General features: G+C 42.8%; 2 protein-coding genes across 5 annotated transcripts in view; one reads left to right on the plus strand and one right to left on the minus strand.

Moving 5' to 3' along the window:
* LOC309333176 (uncharacterized protein) overlaps positions 1 to 20,317 on the minus strand; it is a gene marked incomplete at its 3' end in the record, with an annotated part of 262,123 nt that overhangs the window by 106,085 nt on the left and 135,721 nt on the right. The window lies entirely within an intron of this gene.
* LOC309333222 (ribose-phosphate pyrophosphokinase 1-like) lies at positions 4,111 to 19,377 on the plus strand. Of its 4 annotated transcripts, none has more exons than XM_081846643.1 (7): positions 4,111 to 4,362; positions 15,438 to 15,621; positions 16,125 to 16,223; positions 16,582 to 16,706; positions 17,019 to 17,192; positions 17,485 to 17,644; positions 18,030 to 19,377. In XM_081846643.1, the coding sequence occupies exons 1-7, from the start codon at positions 4,241 to 4,243 to the stop codon at positions 18,120 to 18,122; spliced, it is 957 nt and encodes a 318-aa protein (XP_081702769.1). In that variant the 5' UTR covers positions 4,111 to 4,240; the 3' UTR covers positions 18,123 to 19,377. The 4 variants fall into 4 exon arrangements, with proteins under 4 accessions (XP_081702769.1, XP_081702771.1, XP_081702770.1 ...); XM_081846645.1 differs by having other exon boundaries at positions 4,116 to 4,327; XM_081846644.1 differs by having other exon boundaries at positions 4,299 to 4,432.

Here is a 20,317-nt window from a genome sequence, read left to right on the forward strand (position 1 = left end):
GAAAATTATCTCCAGTCAAACCAAAGCTCCTAACGAGGGCACAATAATCCCTGCAAACTCATGGGAAGAGCACTATAAAGTGCTGTTTAGGGAACATCGACCTTCTGTGCTGCTGAACATCTCCTTAGATAATGATACACCATGGCCCCCAACATCTGAAACTGAAATCACTTCGTTAATTCTACAAATGAAATCTGGCAAAGCCCCAGGAAGTGATTTCATTGTTGCTGAACTTCTGAAAGCGCAAATAAACTGGTGGGCCCCGGTTCTTGCAAATCTATTTTCATATATAGATAAGACAACTGAAATACCTAAAGATTGGGGACTGGCTATAATTGTTCCTATATTTAAAAAGGGCAACCCCTCTGACCCATCTAATTATAGACCAATTAGTCTTCTGAATGTGATCTGCAAACTTTATACAAAACACCTATGCCTAAAATTGTGTGAATGGTTAGATCATAATGATTTGCTAGAAATTGAACAAGCAGGATTTACATCTGGACGTTCCACCATTGATCACTGCTTAGTGTTAGATTATTTTGTTTATAAGTATGTGAAACATTGGAAAAAGTCATTGTATGCGGCCTTTGTGGACCTAAAGGCAGCATTTGATTCTGTATCCAGGGGTAGGCTCTGGGCCAAATTGGCCAATATGGGTATTAACAGAAGGTTATTACTTCTGATAATTAAGCTTCATGAGAACAATACCCTCCAGATAAGATTCGCACAGGACGGCAGACTCTCTAGAGAAATCCCAGTCCAAAGAGGAGTTAGACAAGGATGCCTATTAGCCCCATTTTTATTTAACATCTATGTTAACTCCCTGGTCACATGCTGACGTGAAATCGACCCCCCCCCCCGTGTTCTCTAACGGCAGAAAAGTACCAGTTTTAATGTATGCGGATGACGCTGTTCTTCTCTCTCAAACCAAAGTGGGTCTGAAACGTGCCTTAGGAAAGTTTAGTGACCAATGTAACACTGAGCTGTTAACAATTAACTTTGCCAAAACCAAAATTGTACATTTTAACCGCTCCTTCAGGAAAGATAATTGGAGCGTAAAGGGAAACGCCATTGAACAGACTAAGACCTTCCAATACTTAGGCATTACTTTCTCTTATAATGCCAAATTGTCAACACACCTGACCACATCAGCTATATCAGCAGGAAGAAGTGCAAATGCCATCCTTAGATTATTCAGAAGGAAAGGAGCTGGCTTCCTCCCGATGGCCCTAAAAGTTTTTCAGGCAAAATCTTTAGTCCAACTCCTGTATGGCTCTCAAATTAGCCCTTCTGCCAACCTTAAGACCCTTGAAACAGTACAATCAAAATTCTTAAGATCACTATTTGCTACCCCAAAGTGTACACCTAATGCAGTCTTAAGGCAAGAGGCAGGACTGCCCAGAGTGGAATTAAAAGTCTGGGAGCAAGCAATATCCCTCTGGTTGAAAATCCATTACAACCCAAAGGGACTGTTACCTTACTTCCTGGCTGCAGTTCCCTATCCTCCTTGGCTTATGCAAATAACTAACAAGATCAAACAAATTGGCCTAAACCCTGAAAATCTTCTTATTGGAACTCTGAACAAGGCTAAAGTAATTATCACTCAGAGACTCTACGATGTCGAATTACAACAAGACGACGCCCTACTCCCGGAGACGTATAGATCTTTAAAAGCTTGGCCTAACTTTGCAGCTGCCCCTTACTTAACTAACCTCACTAACGAAGCTTATAGATGGGCCTTCTCCAGAGCCCGCCTTGAGACAATGCCCTCAGCAGTGCTGTACGGCAAATTTACGCGGGTACCAATGCATGCGCGTCTCTGCCCCTGTATGTCTAATAAGGTAGAATCTGTCACTCACATCCTTCTATTTTGCGAATTCTATAGTGAAGAACGAGCTCAACTTATTTTGCCGCTTTTATCAAAATTTATACCCCTTCAACATTATTTGGAATCCTCCCCCGAAATTCTACGAAAATACCTTCTGGAAGATTCCTCAAGCTCAATATCATATGAGGTGGCCAAATTTTGCACTTTAGCAATCAGGAAGCGTAAATCTCTTCTGTTGAATGGCACACTGCGAAGTTCCCTTGTGTAATTTTTTTTTTCCTGATGTTGTTGTTGATTTCTTTTTGTTTGATCTTGTGGTGTTCTGTGTCACTGGCTTTTGCCGCAATAAAACTAACTATTTATTTAGCAAATAATAATAATTGATATTAATATTAATTAATAATAATGTTAATTTAGAAATGCAGACCTAATCCGAGTCCTTCCGTGACTCTTATTTCTTTATGAAATGTGGGGGAAATAAATAATAGTACAAACATAAAAATGTAACAACAACAATATCCACCGCAATAATATCATTTTATTGTTTGTATTTGCCCATCTGAGAGGATTACCTGAAAATAATCACAGTTCTTTCTTGATTTATTTCTTTATGAAATGGGTGGGATAGAAATAACAGCAATAATATATCATATAATAATATAATACAAATAATGATAATTATAAAAATGCTAATAATCACTAATAATGATGAGATATGATGAAACAATAACATTAAATTAAAAAATAAAGGAATTCACCTAACATTAGAGAAGGAAGGCCTGGGGAAAAACTTGTTTTTTCCTGTTATTCCCCGGGGAAAATTGGAAAAAACAGTTTGACATAGTTTGAATATTCCACACACTCCCCCCCTCCCACATTTTTATAGAAAAAAATCAGGGGAAAAACCTGGTTTTCCCCAGGCCTTCCCATCCCTACCCAAGATCTCTGGGCGGTTTGGGAAAGCTTCCAAAAATTGCAGCCAGGAGTCCTGCAGGCTCAGGTTTAAAGATGGGAAGGCCTGGAGGGGGAAAAAGGAAAATTGGGGGGAGGGAACAGTTTTTTTTGGGGGGTGGGTTATGGTGGGGGGTTTTAAGCCTTTGCCCCCCAGAAAAAATGAAAAAATAAAACCCAGCCAGAGGGGTGGTGTATAAATAAATTATTATAATTATTTAATAAAAACCTGTTTTTTTCCAATTATCCCACACTTTTTCCCAGCCACTCTGGGCAGCCCCCAACATAATAATAATAATAATAATAACAACACTAATCCCTGTCCCTAACCCTTATCCCTATCTCTAACCCTAATAACAATAATCTCAGGTTTAGAGATGGGAAGGCTTGGGAAAAAAGTTTTTATTAAATAATAATAATTATTATTTATACACCGCCCATCTGACTGGGTTTCCCCAGCCACTCTGGGTGGCTCCCAACAGAACAATAATAATAATAATAATAATAATCCTATCCATTAACTCCTATTCCCATCTCTAACCCTCATCCCTAGCCCTAACAACAACAACAACAACAACTATTATTATTATTATTATTATTATTATTATTATTATTATTATTATTATTATTATTATTATCTGTAAATCAACTCGACCTGATGTTGCAAGTTCCTTTCACTTCTTCTCACTTACACTTGCGCTCTGTAGGGGTCCTGCAGACTAAGGAATGTCAAGGGATCGCTATAGATTATTACTAATAATAATAATAAAATAAAAGAATAAAGAATAAAAGACTGGGAGAATTAAGGCGCTGGTGGGGTTTATTCCTCCGTTATTTTCCCGGAAAATAACTTTCCCATCCAGGAAAGTACCCCCAAATAATAGATGCTCAGCACGTTGCAAGCTGCACCGGTTGGATTGCTGCCTGGCTCGTTTCTCGAGTCCGCGCGTGCGCACACGGGACCCTCGAAGCCGCGCAGGGCGGCCGCTTCCACCGCACACTGGCACTGGAAACCTCTGAACTCTGCGCAGGCGCGCGTCGCCCGCGGGGGAGGGTCTCACTCGCGGAAGAGGTGTGCGTTGCCGGGCGACCACTGAGGAGACGCCATTTCAAGCAGCCGTCTGCGCAAGAGCACATTTTTTGGCGGAGGGGCGTGCTTTGCCTTCTGCGTAAGCGGCTCCTGGCCCTATTCGCCACCTCTCTTCTCGCCCTCGCGAAAGCGGGCCCGTCTCTGCTTTTGCGCAGGCGTAGCTGTCTTGAGTGGGCGAGCCTCTGGCGTGACGCGCCTGGCGCGCCGCCCGAGGTAATATAAAGGCCCGCTCCCGGACGCGTTTCTCGGCCTGCTGGAGCGGCGCGAGGCGGGCCGCCGCCGGCGGGCCTGTCCCTGGGGTGGAAGAGGGCGAGGCCTCGACATCGCGCTCGGGATCGTTCTCACCGGCGGCGTCGCTGGACAGCAGGATGCCGAACATCAAGCTCTTCAGCTGCTCCTCGCACCAGGACCTGTCGCAGAGGATCGCCGACCGGCTGGGCCTCGAGCTGGGCAAGGTGGTCACCAAGAAGTTCTCCAACCAGGAGACGTGGTGAGTTGCGCGGATGCGCGGCCGCCGCGGGGCAGCCTGGGAAGGGTAGTTGTTCCATGCTGGGTGCGAGGTACGTGGTGGGTTGGGCGCATGCGCGGCCGCGGGGGGATGCTGAGAAAGATGCCGGTAGTTCTCCGAGGCGGCCAAGCCAATGGGTCCGCGGGGAGCGCGCCGGGCAGGCTGAGAGCTGTGGTTCCCGCAAGGGACGTGGTGGGTTGAGCGCATGCGCGGCTACTGGACAGTCTGGGAAGGGTAGTTCTCTGAGGCGACCGAGCCAGTGGGTCTGAGGGGATTGCGCAGTTCCCCCAGGCTTGATGTAATGCTGCGTCTCCAGGGGATTGGGGGCATGTCGGCAACTGTAGTTCTCCAAGCAGGAGATGGGGGGGCAGCACTTTGGGAACTGTAGTTTTCCATGAAGGAGACAGCAGCATTTTGGGGTGTATAGTTTTCTTTGGAGATGGGGGCCTGCACTCTGGAAAGTGTAGTTTTCCGTGAAAGAGATGGGACAGCACTCTGGGAACTCTAGTTTTTTGTGAAGGAGATGGGGAGCAGTCTGCCTGGCAAAGCAACTGGGCTGTGTACGTGACTTGTGAAGAGAGAGGAATGAAACAGGGATGCAGGGGTGTATCTAAAAAAAGAGGAGTAGTAATTTATGCAAAGGAGAGCCTATCACCGAAATTTATATTTAAAGATGACCAAGGAAGATTTGTTGCAATTGTAATCCAATCACAAGGAGAGAAATTTTTGATAGTAGGCATCTATGCACCAAATGAGGGAAAATCGGAATATTTTAAGAAGTTACACGAAACTCTGTTGGATTACATGGACTACAATATGATTTTGATGGGGGACATGAATGGAGTGGTATCTACAAATATGGATAAGGCACAGAGACAGGTAGTTTGCAGGGCAGCGGCTGAAGAAGGAGCAAAAAGGGCTTTCTCCTGTGTGTGTTTCTTGTGGCTGATTAGCTGCTCTCCCTGTGCAAAGGTCAGAGGGGGCAGGGTTTCTGTTGAGGCAGGTGATTAGCTGTGGGAGGAGCTTATCAGAGCTTGTAGGGCAGCGGCTGAAGGAGGAAAAAGGTGTTTCTTGTGTGTGTGTTTCTTGTGGCTGATTAGCTGCTCTCCCTGTGCAAAGGTCAGAGGGGGCAGGGTTTCTGTTGAGGCAGGTGATTAGCTGTGGGAGGAGCTTACCAGAGCTTGCAGGGCAGCGGCGTGCGCAGTTTGATCCATCTTTTAGATTTAGGGGAGCTAGTCTCAAACGTTTGTTGGGGGAGACCTAGGGTTTTTTTTGGAGGGGGGGGAGTTATTTGTCCTGTCTGCACGCTTCTTATGATGGAGGACCGCTGTAGCCAGCCCCAACAACACGTTCTCAAGATGGAGAGTGAGGGAACAGCTGCAGTCGCCTGCGGTTCCTGCGCAATGTTTGCCATCTTGCCAAAGGTTGCAGGCAGCTTTACCTGCAGCAATTGCATGTTGATTGCTCTCTTAAAAGACAAAGTTCAGCAACTGGAGGAACGTGTGGCTACGCTCCAAAGAATTAGAGAGCTGGAGCTCTTCTTGGAAGCAACAGAGCACACCGTCTCCACCAAGGAGGAGACAGGGGACTCCCCTGAGAAGGAGGCTAGTTCACCAACACAGGAGCCAGATATATGGAGAAACGTGACGCAAAGAAGTAGGAGGCCCAGGGTTCGCTCTGATTGTTTAGAAATACACAATCGCTTTGAGGTCCTCTCCCCTAGCATGGAAGACAAAGAGCAGACTCCATTTGAGGATCTCTCCCTCATTACAGTCGATCAGGTATATGAAAACGAGCAGCAAAGTCAGTCCTCAGGGAATGTGCAGGCGACCTTGGAACGGACAGCTCGCGGAAGAACCCCGACCAAACCTAAGAGGAGGCGTGTAGTGGTGATAGGGGATTCCCTACTGAGGGGAACAGAAGCAGTGATCTGTGGGCCTGACAAGATGTCTCGGGAAGTGTGCTGTCTCCCCGGGGCTAAGATCCAAGATGTAACTGAACGACTGCAAGGAATCATAAAACCCACTGACAAATACCCCTTCCTCTTGGTTCATGTGGGAACCAATGACACTGCAAGCAATAGCCTCCAGAAGATCAAAAGAGACTATGAGGCTCTGGGCAGGAAATTGAAGCAATTAAATGCACAAATTGTCATCTCATCTGTCCTCCCAGTTGAACGACGTGGCCCAGGGAGAGAGGGAAAAATAGTGGAAGTGAACAGCTGGCTTCGCAAATGGTGTAAACAGGAACGGTTTGGATTCTTAGATCACGGACTGCAGTTTCTTGAAGATGGACTTCTGGCAAGCGATGGGCTGCGCCTCACAACGGTTGGGAGGAATGTTTTTGCCAAAAATCTCAGAAACCTCATCAGGAGGGCTTTAAACTTACTAACGTGGGGGAGGGAGGCAGTGCTCCTGAAGGTAGGAGTCTATCAATTGATGAAGATGATCATCCAAATGTCATAGACCAAATGGAGCAAACAGCACGCAGACCTAGTGGTGGGAGGAAAAAACCCTTAAATAAGAGACACGGGGGAATGATTAATGGACTTCAATGTCTGTACACTAATGCGCAAAGCATGGGAAATAAACAAGATGAGCTTGAGCTCTTGGTACAGCAAACTAAATATGACATAATAGGCATCACTGAAACCTGGTGGGATAAGTCCCACGACTGGAATGTAATAATGGAGGGAGACAAGAAAGGAGGAGGAGTGGCGTTATATGTCAGGGATGTGTATACCTGTGAAGAGATCCAAGATTTAGAACCTCAAAGCCAAAGTGAAAGCATTTGGGTCAAAATTAAGGGAGAGAAGAATAACAGGGACCTCATTGTGGGAGTTTACTATAGATCCCCAAGCCAAACGGAGGACATAGATGATGCCTTCCTGGAACAGATGGCCAAGCATGCAAAAGGAAGGGAGATAGTAGTAATGGGGGGACTTCAATTACCCGGATATTTGCTGGATGTCAAACTCAGCCAAGAGCATAAGGTCAAACAGATTCCTCACTGGCCTTGCAGACAACTTCATTGTCCAGAAAGTGGGAGAAGCAACAAGAGGAACAGCCATTTTAGATCTGGTCCTAACCAATGTTGATGACCTGGTTAGTGGGGTAGAAGTGGAAGGATCATTAGGCGCGAGTGATCATGCTCTTCTGAAGTTTACTATACAGCGGAAAGGAGCAGCCAAGCATACTAGGACTCAATTTCTTGACTTTAAGAAAGCCGACTTCATAAAACTTAGGGAAGTGCTGGGTGAGATCCCATGGACAGTAATACTAAAAGGAAAGGGAGTTCATGATGGCTGGGAGTTTGTTAAGAGGGAGATAGTAAAAGCACAACTTCAGGCAATACCAATGAGACGGAAACATGGAAGGTGCCTAAAGAAGCCAGGGTGGCTATCTAAAGAACTTTTAACTGAGTTAAGATTAAAAAAGGATGTGTACAAAAAATGGGAAAGGGGGGAAACCACCAAAGAGGAATTCAAACAAATAGCCAGCACGTGTAGACACAAAGTCAGAAAAGCTAAAGCACAGAATGAACTCAGGCTTGCTAGAGAGGTTAAAAGCAACAGAAAAGGCTTTTATGGGTATGTTCGTAGCAAAAGGAAGAACAAAGAAACAGTGGGGTCGCTCAGAGGAGAAGATGGTGAAATGCAAACAGGGGACACAGAAAGGGCTGAACTCCTCAATGCCTTCTTTGCCTCAGTCTTCTCCAATAAAGAAAACAATGCCCGCCCTGAAGAATTTGGAGCAAATGATTCAGCAGAGGAAACACAGCCCAGAATAACTAAGGAGATAGTACAAGAATACTTGGTTAGTTTAAATGTATTCAAGTCTCCAGGGCCAGATGAACTGCATCCAAGAGTATTAAAAGAACTGGCAGATGTGATCTCAGAACCACTGGCAGTCATCTTTGAGAATTCCTGGAGAACAGGCGAAGTCCCGGCAGACTGGAGGAGGGCAAATGTTGTCCCTATTTTCAAAAGGGGGGAAAGAGAGGACCCAAATAATTACCGCCCAGTCAGTCTGACATCAATACCAGGGAAGATTCTGGAGCAGATCATTAAGCAAACAGTCTGTGAGCACCTAGAAAGGAATGCTGTGATCACCAATAGTCAGCATGGATTTCTGAAAAATAAGTCATGTCAGACTAACCTGATCTTGTTTTTTGACAGAATTACAAGCCTGGTAGATGAAGGGAACGCAGTGGATGTAGCCTACCTTGATTTCAGCAAGGCATTTGACAAGGTGCCCCATGATATTCTTGTAAAGAAGCTGGTAAAATGCGGACTTGACTATGCTACCACTCAGTGGATTTGTAACTGGCTGACTGACCGAACCCAAAGGGTGCTCATCAATGGTTCCTCTTCATCATGGAGAAGAGTGACTAGTGGGGTGCCACAGGGTTCTGTCTTGGGCCCGGTCTTATTCAATATCTTTATCAACGACTTGGATGATGGACTCAAGGGCATCCTGATCAAATTTGCAGATGACACCAAACTGGGAGGGGTGGCTAACACCCCAGAGGACAGGATCACACTTCAAAACGACCTTGACAGATTAGAGAACTGGGCCAAAACAAACGATGAATTTTAATAGGGAGAAATGTAAAGTATTGCACTTGGGCAAAAAAAATGAGAGGCACAAATACAAGATGGGGGACACCTGGCTTGAGAGCAGTACATGTGAAAAGGATCTAGGAGTCTTGGTTGACCACAAACTTGACATGAGCCAACAGTGTGACGCGGCAGCTAAAAAAGCCAATGCAATTCTGGGCTGCATCAATAGGAGTATTGCATCTAGATCAAGGGAAGTAATAGTGCCACTGTATTCTGCTCTGGTCAGACCTCATGTGGAGTACTGTGTCCAGTTCTGGGCACCACAGTTCAAGAAGGACACGGACAAACTGGAACGTGTCCAGAGGAGGGCAACCAAAATGGTCAAAGGCCTGGAAACGATGCCTTATCAGGAACGACTAAGGGAGCTGGGCATGTTTAGCCTGGAGAAGAGGAGGTTAAGGGGTGATATGATAGCCATGTTCAAATATATAAAAGGATGTCACATAGAGGAGGGAGAAAGGTTGTTTTCTGCTGCTCCAGAGAAGCGGACACGGAGCAATGGTTCCAAACTACAAGAAAGAAGATTCCACCTAAACATTAGGAAGAACTTCCTGACAGTAAGAGCTGTTTGACAGTGGAATTTGCTGCCAAGGAGTGTGGTGGAGTCTCCTTCTTTGGAGGTCTTTAAGCAGAGGCTTGACAACCATATGTCAGGAGTGCTCTGATGGTGTTTCCTGCTTGGCAGGGGGTTGGACTCGATGGCCCTTGTGGTCTCTTCCAACTCTATGATTCTAGTTACTAAGGATGGTAGACTACCAAAAACTTTCTTTGATATGATTGACAATACGGATTTAGTCGACACTTGGAGAATGAAGAACCCTCTGGGAAGAGAGGGAATATTCTTCTCTGAAGCCAAAATGACATGGACAAGAATTGACCAAATTTGGGCAACTAGAGGGCTGGCTCCGAAGATCAGAAAAGTGGAAATTTGCCCTAAAACTTGCTCCGACCATAATGCTGTGAAGATGGAAATGAAACTAACACCAATTGGTTCCTTTAGATGGAGAATGAACGACACCTTGTTTAGGAATGAAGAAGTGACTAAGAAGGCCCAAAAAACCTTGAGAGATTATTTCGAGATAAATATGAACACCACTGTTGAAAAAAGAGTAATCTGGGACGCAAGCAAAGCGGTTATGAGAAGATTTCTGATACAACAGAATGCAATTAAGAAGAGAATCCTGAATGAAAAAAAGATAAAATCCTGGAGAAAATAAAGGAAGGAGAGAAGAAACTGAGAGCAAAACCAAAATCACAGGAGATCCTGAAAGAGATAAAGTTACATCAAGTACAATATATGAAAATGATGAATCAGGAAATAGAATGGAAGATCAAACAAATGAGACAAAAGTCATTTGAATCGGCAAATAAGTGTGGAAAATTGTTGGCTTGGCAATTTAAAAAAAGACAAAAACTTAACACTATTACGAATTTGGAAGTGGAAGGAAAGAATATACAGAACCCAGTTGAGATCAGAAAGTGCTTCCAGAGGTACTTTAAACAACTATACACACAGGAGAAGCAGAAAGAAATGGACATTGATCGATTTCTGAAAATAAATGGACTACAGGAAATCTCTCAGGAAAATAAGTTAATGTTGAATTATAAAATAACGGATCAGGAAGTGGAAGGGGCCATACAGAACATGCAATTGGGTAAATCTCCAGGACCGGATGGTTTGACTTCAAGATACTACAGATCCTTGAAAGAACGGTTAATGCAACCATTGAAGGAAGTCTGTAATGAAATATTGGAAGGGAAAAAGGCACCAGAGTCGTGGAAGGAAGCTTATATTACACTTATACCGAAAACAGAGTCTGAGAAGACGCAGCTTAAGAATTACCGCCCCATATCTTTGCTTAATGTGGATTATAACATTTTTGCAGATATTTTGGCTAAAAAGGTGTTAGTAGAATAAATTCATAAAGATCAAGCGGGCTTTCTCCCGGGCAGACATTTGTCTGACAATACGAGGAACATAATTAATATCTTAGAGAAATTACAAGTGAATATTAATACTAAAGCAGTTCTGATATTTGTGGATGCGGAGAAAGCCTTCGACAATATTTCTTGGAGCTTCATGAAGAAAAACTTACAAGGGATGGGGGTTGGTCAAGGGTTTGGAAATGGTATAGGTGCAATTTACTCAGAACAAAAGGCTAAATTAATTGTGAATAATGTAGTGACAGAAGAATTTAAGATAGAGAAAGGAACACGACAAGGTTGCCCAATCTCTCCATTACTTTTTATATCAGTCCTGGAGGTTCTTTTAAACATGATTAGAAGGGACCAATTGGTTAAAGGTATACAAGTCGGAGCTAAACAGTACAAATTGAAAGCATTTGCTGATGATTTGGTATTGACATTACAGGTGCCAGAGCCTAGTACAGTGGTGCCCCGCAAGACGAACGCCTCGCAAGACGGAAAACCCGCTAGACGAAAGGGTTTTCCGTTTTGGAGGCGCTTCGCTAAACGAATTTCTCTATGGGGTTGCTTCGCAAGACGAAAAAATCTTGCGAGTTCCCGCGGGTTTCCCCCCGCTTTTTTCGCCCTGTTCCTAAGCTGCTAAGCCGCTTAACAGCTGATCCGCTGATAAGCCGCTTCTCAGCTGATCGCTAAAAGCCGCTAGACCGCTAATAGCGCTAATCCGCTAAGCTGTCAATGGGCTTGTTTCGCAAGACGAAAAAACCGCTAGATGAAGAGAATCGCGGAACGGATTAATTTCGTCTTGCGAGGCACCACTGTACTAAAAGAGTACTGGAACTAATTCAAGAATTTGGTCAGGTAGCGGGTTTTAAGCTGAACAAAATGAAAACTAAGGTGTTAGAGAAAAACCTAACTGTGATTGAGAGAGAGAGAGGTTTCAGAAGGAGACAGGATTAACACTGGTTAAGAAAGTGAAATACCTAGGGGTTAATATGACTGCCAAGAATGTAAACTTATTTAAGGATAACTATGAAAAATGTTGGATGGAAGTGAAAAAGGACTTAGAAATATGGTCCAGTCTGAAGCTATCATTGCTAGGCCGAATTGCTGCTATAAAAATGAATGTATTGCCTAGGATGCTGTTTTTGTTTCAAACATTGCAAATTTTGGATAAAATGGATTGTTTCAAGAAGTGGCAGAGAGATATTTCTAGATTTGTCTGGCAGGGCAAGAAACCACGAATAAAATTTAAGATACTAACTGATGCTAAAGAAAGAGGTGGATTTGCCCTGCCAGACCTTAAACTTTATTATGAATCAGCCGCTTTTTGCTGGCTGAGAGAATGGTTGCTTCTTGAAAACACTGATGTGTTGGATCTAGAAGGTTTTAATAACATATTTGGCTGGCATGCATATTTGTGGTATGATAAGGTCAAAGCACATAAAGTGTTTAAAAATCATATTGTCAGAAAAGCACTGTTTAACGTCTGGATAAGATATAAGGACTTGCTCGAAAATAAAACCCCAAGGTGGTTGTCACCAATGGAAGCGAAGGCTCAGAAAAAGCTCAATATGGAAGCCAAATGGCCGAAATATTGGGAAATTCTGGAACAAGAGGGAGACAGAGTTTTGAAAAACTAAAAAATAGAGTGCGGGATTGGCTCCATTATTATCAAATAATGGAGGCATATAATCTGGACAAAAAAAATGGCTTCCAGGTGGAAAAATCAAAATTGGAAACAGAATTGTTAGATCCCCAAACTAAGAATTTGTCAAGAATGTATAACTTGCTGTTGAAATGGAACACTCAGGATGAAACGGTAAAATCAGCTATGATTAAATGGGCACAAGATGTTGGACATAATATTATGATGGCTGGCTGGGAACAGTTATGGATCACAGGTATGAAATTCACGGCAGGTAATGCCTTAAGAGAGAATATAATGAAAATGATTTACAGGTGGTACATGACACCAGTCAAGCTTGCAAAAATTTACCATTTGCCCAATAATAAATGTTGGAAATGTAAAGAGACCGAAGGCACATTCTTTCACCTTTGGTGGACATGCCCAAGGATTAAGACTTTCTGGGAAATGATTTACCAAGTCAAGTACTTTATTACGGTCATAGACCAGCATAAACAAAACATATACATAGATAGTATAACAGTATGAATCCAGGCGAATAATTATTAAATAAATAGGAGCTAGAACCAAACGTAGATTTAAACATATACATAGAGTACGTGATTAAGGATAGATAATGGGTCTAAAAATTTATAAGAAAGATTAAAAGATTAAAAGATCAGTTAACACAGCTATATGGGGTGGGCTTCAGAAGTGCGGATCTAATAATATGGGCCTTCAGTTTAGGATTGAATTGTAGCATAGATCATTATTCGTCAGATATCTATCATGGCAGCGCAATATCTGGTGACTGAATATGTGACTTCTGGGCTCTCTTCCTGTGAACCAGACCAAGTTTTATTGCGACAAAAGCCAGCGACACCAAACACCACAAGACCAAACAAAAAGAAATCAACAACAACATCAAGAAGAAGGAGAAAAAAAGATTACACAAGGGAACTTCGCAGTGTGCCACTCAACAAAAGAAATTTACGCTTCCTGATTGCTAAAGTGCAAAATTCCACCTAAACATTTCCTTCCAAAGGAAATGATTTACAATGAAATGAAAAAGGTATTTAAATATACTTTTTTGAAGAAACCAGAGGCCTTTCTCCTGGGCATGGTCGGCCAATTGGTGTCAAAGAAGGATAGAACTTTCTTTATGTATGCTACAATAGCAGGAAGAATACTTATGGCAAAGTACTGGAAGACACAAGATCTACCCACCCGGGAAGAATGGCAGATGAAGGTGATGGAGTACATGGAACTGGCGGAAATGACTGGCAGAATCCGAGACCAGGGAGAAGAGTTGGTGGAAGAAGATTGGAAGAAATTTAAAGATTATCTACAGAAATATTGTAAAATTAAGGAATGTTAGAAAGATGTTGGAATGAAGTTACATGGCTTTAGCAGAAATGTTATAAAGAATTAAGTATAGTAGATTGTAACTGGATTAAAGGAAAAAAATAATGTTAGAATTTGTTAAGTTAAATGATAGGACAGAAAATTTGAGGAAGATGGAAAGGATTTGCTGAAACAATTGAAGTGGAATACAAAAAAAGGGAGGTGTGAGGAGGTCGCTGAAACAAATAAAAGAAAGTTAATAACATTGAAAGTATTGGTTGTGTTTCTTTTTTCTTTTTTTCTTTTTTTAATTGTTTTTGTTTTATTTTTGTTATGTATATGTAATATTTTTGTCTTTGTATTGTATTGTATGGTTTTGTTATGTTTAATTCTTTTTCTTTTTTCTTTCTGTAACTTTCAAAACTTTAATAAATATTATGGAAAAAAAAATCATATCAAAATAGTTTAAACCCAGTCAACGCAATGCTTTCATTGCTGACACAGATGGCTTACTCTATATTTGTTATAATTCCTCATAGCAATCTCACCTGATCACTACAGAAACTGTAGTTCTCCAAGCAGGAGATGGGACAGAACTCTGGGAACTGTAGTTTTCCACGAAAGAAACACTGAGCACTACTCTGAGAACTCTATTTTTCCATTAAGGAGATGGGCAGCACTGTGGGAATTGTAGTTTTCCGAAAGGTGGATTTGATTTAAATCCCTAGTCAGTAAGATTTAAATAATTTTTTAACAGAAAGACTCATTTTTGCTGGTATAATCTTTCTATTGACAACCAAATGAAGGTTTTCTTTTAGGAATGATAAATTTTCAGTGTCGTTTTTACAGTTATATAAAAAATGACTGATTTGGTTCTACTCTTAGAAATACACTGACAGATAATTATGAAATTATGGTGAGGTTTATTAAGTTAATGGTTTCCATTTGGACAACTTTTCTGCTGTGCTTGATTGGAAAGATAAAAATTACCATTGCTTTAATAACAATCTAAACAATTTATTTCACTAAAACAATAACATGATAGCATATGGATCCATGTTTGTTAACTGGTGTGATTCCACAATTTTTTTAAACAAAGACTGTGTTTTAGCACACATGAAAAGCTTATTTCCTGATATATTATTATTATTATTATCCCTAATCCCTATCCCTAAGTTCTATTGCTGTCTCTAACCCTTATCTTTAACCATAACCATAACAACAACAACAACAACAACAACAACAACAACAACAACAATTATAGGCTACAACTGAACTAGTTACAAAATAATCAAAATAATAAATCCTTATTTCCCGCTCAATAGCCTTTGGACTAGAACATATCTCAAAGAGAAAATTTTTAGAAAGTGGTTTAATTTAAAAATCCAGTTTGAATCAAAAATACCCCTATAAATGGAAAATATCCAGTTTAAATTGGGGGGGGGGGGGAGAGTCTGATTTAAATTGGAAAAAACTGATTTAATTAAATAAATCTGATTTAAATTTTTTTTTTAAAGAATCCTTGAATCTTTCTCCCCACAGCGTGGAGATCGGTGAGAGCGTGCGCGGCGAGGACGTCTACATCGTCCAGAGCGGCTGCGGTGAGATCAATGACCACCTGATGGAGCTGCTAATCATGATCAACGCCTGCAAGATTGCGTCTGCCAGCCGAGTGACAGCAGTCATTCCCTGCTTCCCCTACGCCCGGCAGGACAAGAAGGACAAGGTTTCCGGGGGGACGGGATTACTGGCGCACCAGGGAGGGGGTGAAGTTGCCGGGCGGACTGGGCTGAGGGCAGCCATGCCCCAGTCTTGCTAGCTAAGCTGGGTTGTAAAGGTAAAGGACCCCTGAAAGTTAAGTCCAGTTGTGAACGACTCTGGGGTAGCGGCGTTCATCTCGCTTTACTGGCTGAGGGAGCCGACACAGTTTTTCCGGGTCATATGGCCAGCATGACTAAGCCACTTTTGGCGAAACCAGAGCAGTGCACGGAAATTTCACGGAAAGGCTGGGTTATATATAGGTGGGGTGAATTGGAGACCTGCCTGCTAGGCATGCTGGGAGTTGGAGTCTGGCTAGCTAGGCCTGATTGTAGCTGGGATCCTAGCTGCTAGGTAGGATGAGAGTTGGAGTCCTGCTAGCTATGCTGGGTTATAGGTGGGATCCTGCCTGCTAGGCCTGATGGGAATTGTAGCACGGCGCCCAATTCAACGGCCCCCTTTCCATTGCAGAGCCGGGCGCCCATCTCCGCCAAGCTCATCGCCAACATGCTCTCGGTGGCTGGCGCCGACCACATCATCACCATGGACCTGCACGCCTCTCAGATCCAGGTGGCGCCTCCAGGGCTCATCTAGTCCAGCCCGCATAGCCACGTGTGAACTTTCTGAATATTATGACTATTCAACACTTATGTTAATAATGTACTTTTTAATTTTAATTATTATTGATTTTGTGAAATATTTGAGCGCTTTTTTCGAGGGGAAAAGTGAGGCTTATATTCAGGCCAATACAGTATTATTACGTTGACTATGTTACTAAGGTCTGCTTTTTATGACGTTTTCCAACTGCTTTTATCAGGTTAATGATGATGATGATGATGGAGAAGCCCAGCCAGATGGACGGGGGTATATGTATAATAATTATTTATTTATTTACTTACTTACTTATTATTTCTGCTTCCTGGCCCAGGGCTTCTTTGACATCCCTGTCGACAACCTGTATGCCGAGCCGGCCGTTATGAAGTGGATCAAGGAGAACATCGCCGAGTGGAAGAACTGCACCATTGTCTCGCCGGACGCCGGGGGGGCCAAAAGGTGACCCCATAATTTCCCAAAATTTGTCACAGGTCCCTTCCAACTCTACCATTCGGAGATTCTGCATTGAGATTGCTGCTTTGCCGGGGGATGGACTGGATGACCCCCGGGGTCCTTCCCAGCTGCTCCATCCTATTACTCTCCCATTCTAATAATAATAGTAATAATGATAACAATAATAATTCATACCTTTGCTTCTCCATATTAAGAGGGTGCCAGCAAGGCTGAATCTTTCGATAAAAATGGATTTAAATAATAATAATAAAAGTATTTTAAATCAAGACATCTCAACCTAGAACCTCCTTCTCCCAGGGTGACATCCATCGCCGACCACCTGAACGTCGACTTTGCCCTCATCCACAAGGAGCGCAAGAAGGCCAGCGAGGTCGACCACATGGTCCTGGTGGGCGATGTCAAGGACCGGGCGGCCATCTTGGTGGACGACATGGCCGACACCTGTGGGACCATCTGCCACGCTGCCAACAAGTGAGTCTCATTTAAGTGGTGGGGAAATCTAATTTAAAATTTAAAAAATCCAATTTAGGTAGGGGGAAATTCTGTTTTAAATCAAAAAAATCAATTTAAATTTTAACAATCTGGTTTAAATTTTTAAAAATCTGATTTAAATGCTTAAAAAATCTGATTTAAATAGAAAAACAATCTGATTTAAATAAAAAATCTTCAGATTATTATTATTTTAAAAAACCATTGATTTTTACCCACCCTGCTTGGAAGGCAACCCCTGTGGTCATCCAGCCCAACCCGCTTTCCCCCACAGGCTCCTCTCGGCAGGCGCAACCCGAGTCTACGCCATCCTGACGCATGGTATCTTCTCCGGCCCAGCCATCTCCCGAATTAACGGCGCAGGGTTCGAGGCCGTCGTCGTCACCAACACCATCCCGCAGGAGGAGAAGATGAAGCACTGCCCCAAAATTCAGGTAGGGGGATTATTATTGTTATTGTTATTATCTATGTGACACGTTTCTGGTCATTCTCACATCTTCCAATGTCAATTGTTTATTATTATTATTATTATTTATTATCATTATTATTTCTCTGGTCTGTTCCAGAACATTTGGCCCCTTCCTCGTGCCAACTTGCCGCATCCCGTGACTTTTAATTCCTATTCTTTGTCTATCGTCTTGTTTTATTGTGATGGCCGAGGGCTGGCGCAAATCAAGATTCATTCATTCATTCAACGCTTGACTGGCTGGTGAAGATTCATTCGTTCGTCCTTTTTGCTATGGCCAAGGGCTGACGCAAATATTCATATCGCGCACTATAGCCCACTTAACCCTGCCTCTCCCTCTCTTTCCCCCCTAGGTGATTGACATCTCCATGATCCTGGCCGAGGCCATCCGCCGTACCCACAACGGCGAATCCGTCTCCTACCTGTTCAGCCACGTCCCGCTATAGTTCCTGACCCTGGCACACAAATTCAACAGTCCTCTGTGCATGTACAGAGTGCTGAGTTCCCCACTTTTCGATTCAGGGCGCCTGGTGCATGGGAATTTTAGCGCGGGTCTAATTTGGGGGTCATTTTATCCACTCGTTTCTCCACTCGTTTCTCTGGTTCTTTCACTTCCCGAAATCCCCTTTCAATTGGGGGCGTCTGGTGGTCGGAATTTAAAATGCGGTATTTATTGTTCATTTCCGACCGGGCGATCCAATCCCTTGGTGTTGGCGCTACAATTCCCCGCCCCTTGATTTCCGGTTTGACGCTATGGCTCCCAGCCCCAAATCCCATTCGTTCCCCTCTTTTCTGGTATCCCATGCTTGTTTCCTTCCCCCAAAAAACCCACCATTTTTCGGGAATCAGGGCGCCTGGCGTTGGCCCTAGAATTTCCCCCGAGGCGCCCAGTGGCTCCACGACTCCCCTAAACCCCATTCATTTCATTCTGTCTTCTGTCGCCCCCCCCCAAAGTACACTTAATTTCGAACTTGGATCCAGGCACTAGAATTCCCCCTAGGCGCCCGGCGGTGCTATGACTCCCCTAAGCCCCATTCATTTCGTTCTGTCTCCTATCGCCCCCAGAATACACTTAATTTTGCGCTTGAATTCCCTGCCCTCGAGTCTCTTCATTTCATCCAATCTCACCTCTGATCCCCATTATTTCCCCACCCACCCAATTTTTTCAGATTCTGCTCTCTGATCCTGGGCAGCAGTGTGGGAATTCTAGCGTGTTTTAAATTAAAAAATTCTATTAACCTGCGGTTAATATACCATATTTTTTGCTCTATAAGACTCACTTTTTCCCTCCTAAAAAGTAAGGGGAAATGTGTGGGCATCTTACGCAGCGAATGCAGGCTGCGCAGCTATCCCAGAACAGCAAGAGGGATTGCTGCTTTCACTGCGCAGCAATCCCTCTTGCTGTTCTGGCTTCTGAGATTCAGAATATTTTTTTTCTTGTTTTCCTCCTCCAAAAACTAGGTGCGTCTTGTGGTCTGGTGCGTCTTATAGAGCGAAAAATGCGGTAATATGGGGTGTGTCCTGTTCATTTCAGAGGGGAAAATCGCTGCTGCAATTCTCCCCACTCAGAAAACCCTTCACCCTTGGGTGCCCAGTTGAGAATTATAGACTCCTGGAGCTCCTGTCCCCCCACCCCCCACCCCCGTTCCAGGTTTGAGTCCTGGTGATGGATGAATGAATAATAAACTCTCATTTAAAAGCCCCAAATCTCTATTTCTTCATTTGCGGGGTGGGTGGGTGGATCGCAGCTCGGCATGCTGGGAGTTGTAGTTTCTTCCTCTTCTACGGTTTCCTTGAGATAGGGAAGCTTTTTATATTTGATGAATTATTGTGTTCATGAGACCTTTGGGTATAGGGCCGCATAAAATAAATATTTTGCAGGAAGCCAGATGGGCAGGGTATATATAATTATTATTATTCTCCAAATATTTTTATTGAAACTTAACATATATACATAATAACCAAAATTCCCAATGATTTCTTCACATAAAATATAATATCTAAATTACAACAGCTACTTAATTATAAAACTCACCACCCACCCTCTACTTCTCTCCACAGCAATTCTACTTCTTTATATTTCTTTCTACCTTTTTTCCTTGCATTCTATAATAAATTACATTCTGATTTTTCCTTCTTTCTTTATTGTTTTTGTTATTGCTTACATTTTTTATTCTAAGCCTATTAGCATCTCATTTTTAGAACAATATTTTGACATATAATCTTCGAAATACTTCCACTCCATTCTTAACTTTTGATTTGATTGATATCTTATAATTGAAGTTAATTTTACCAATTCTATATGCTCACTTAATTTACAAATCCACGCTTCCTTTGTTGGTGTGTCCTGAGATTTCCATTTAGTGGCAATTACTGGTACTACCCTGGCAGCTGTTGTTGCATATAAAAATATTGTTGTTTTTTTCATTTGTGGTACATCTTTGCCCACCAACCCTAACAGATAAGCTTCAGGATTTTATCAAGGGATTTTTAACATTTTCTTAAGTTCCTCATGTATTATTCCCCAAAACTTCTTTATTTCCTTGCAACCCCACCACATAAGAATTATCGTTCCAGGTTCTTTGTTACATTTCCAACAAATGTTGGATTTTAATTTATATATTTTGGCGAGTTTGACTGG

Source organism: Podarcis erhardii, assembly GCF_964252035.2.
Source record: "Podarcis erhardii genome assembly, chromosome: W".
NCBI classification, from domain to species: Eukaryota; Metazoa; Chordata; class Lepidosauria; order Squamata; family Lacertidae; genus Podarcis; species Podarcis erhardii.

What these genes read in the sequence shown, in the direction of transcription:
- LOC309333222 (XM_081846643.1), top strand. Translation starts at nt 4,241, where the DNA reads ATGCCGAACATCAAGCTCTTCAGCTGCTCCTCGCACCAGGACCTGTCG. An exon ending in GGCAGGACAAGAAGGACAAG is followed by an intron (nt 15,622 to 16,124) that starts GTTTCCGGGGGG and finishes TTTCCATTGCAG; the next exon opens with AGCCGGGCGCCCATCTCCGC. An exon ending in TGCACGCCTCTCAGATCCAG is followed by an intron (nt 16,224 to 16,581) that starts GTGGCGCCTCCA and finishes TTCCTGGCCCAG; the next exon opens with GGCTTCTTTGACATCCCTGT.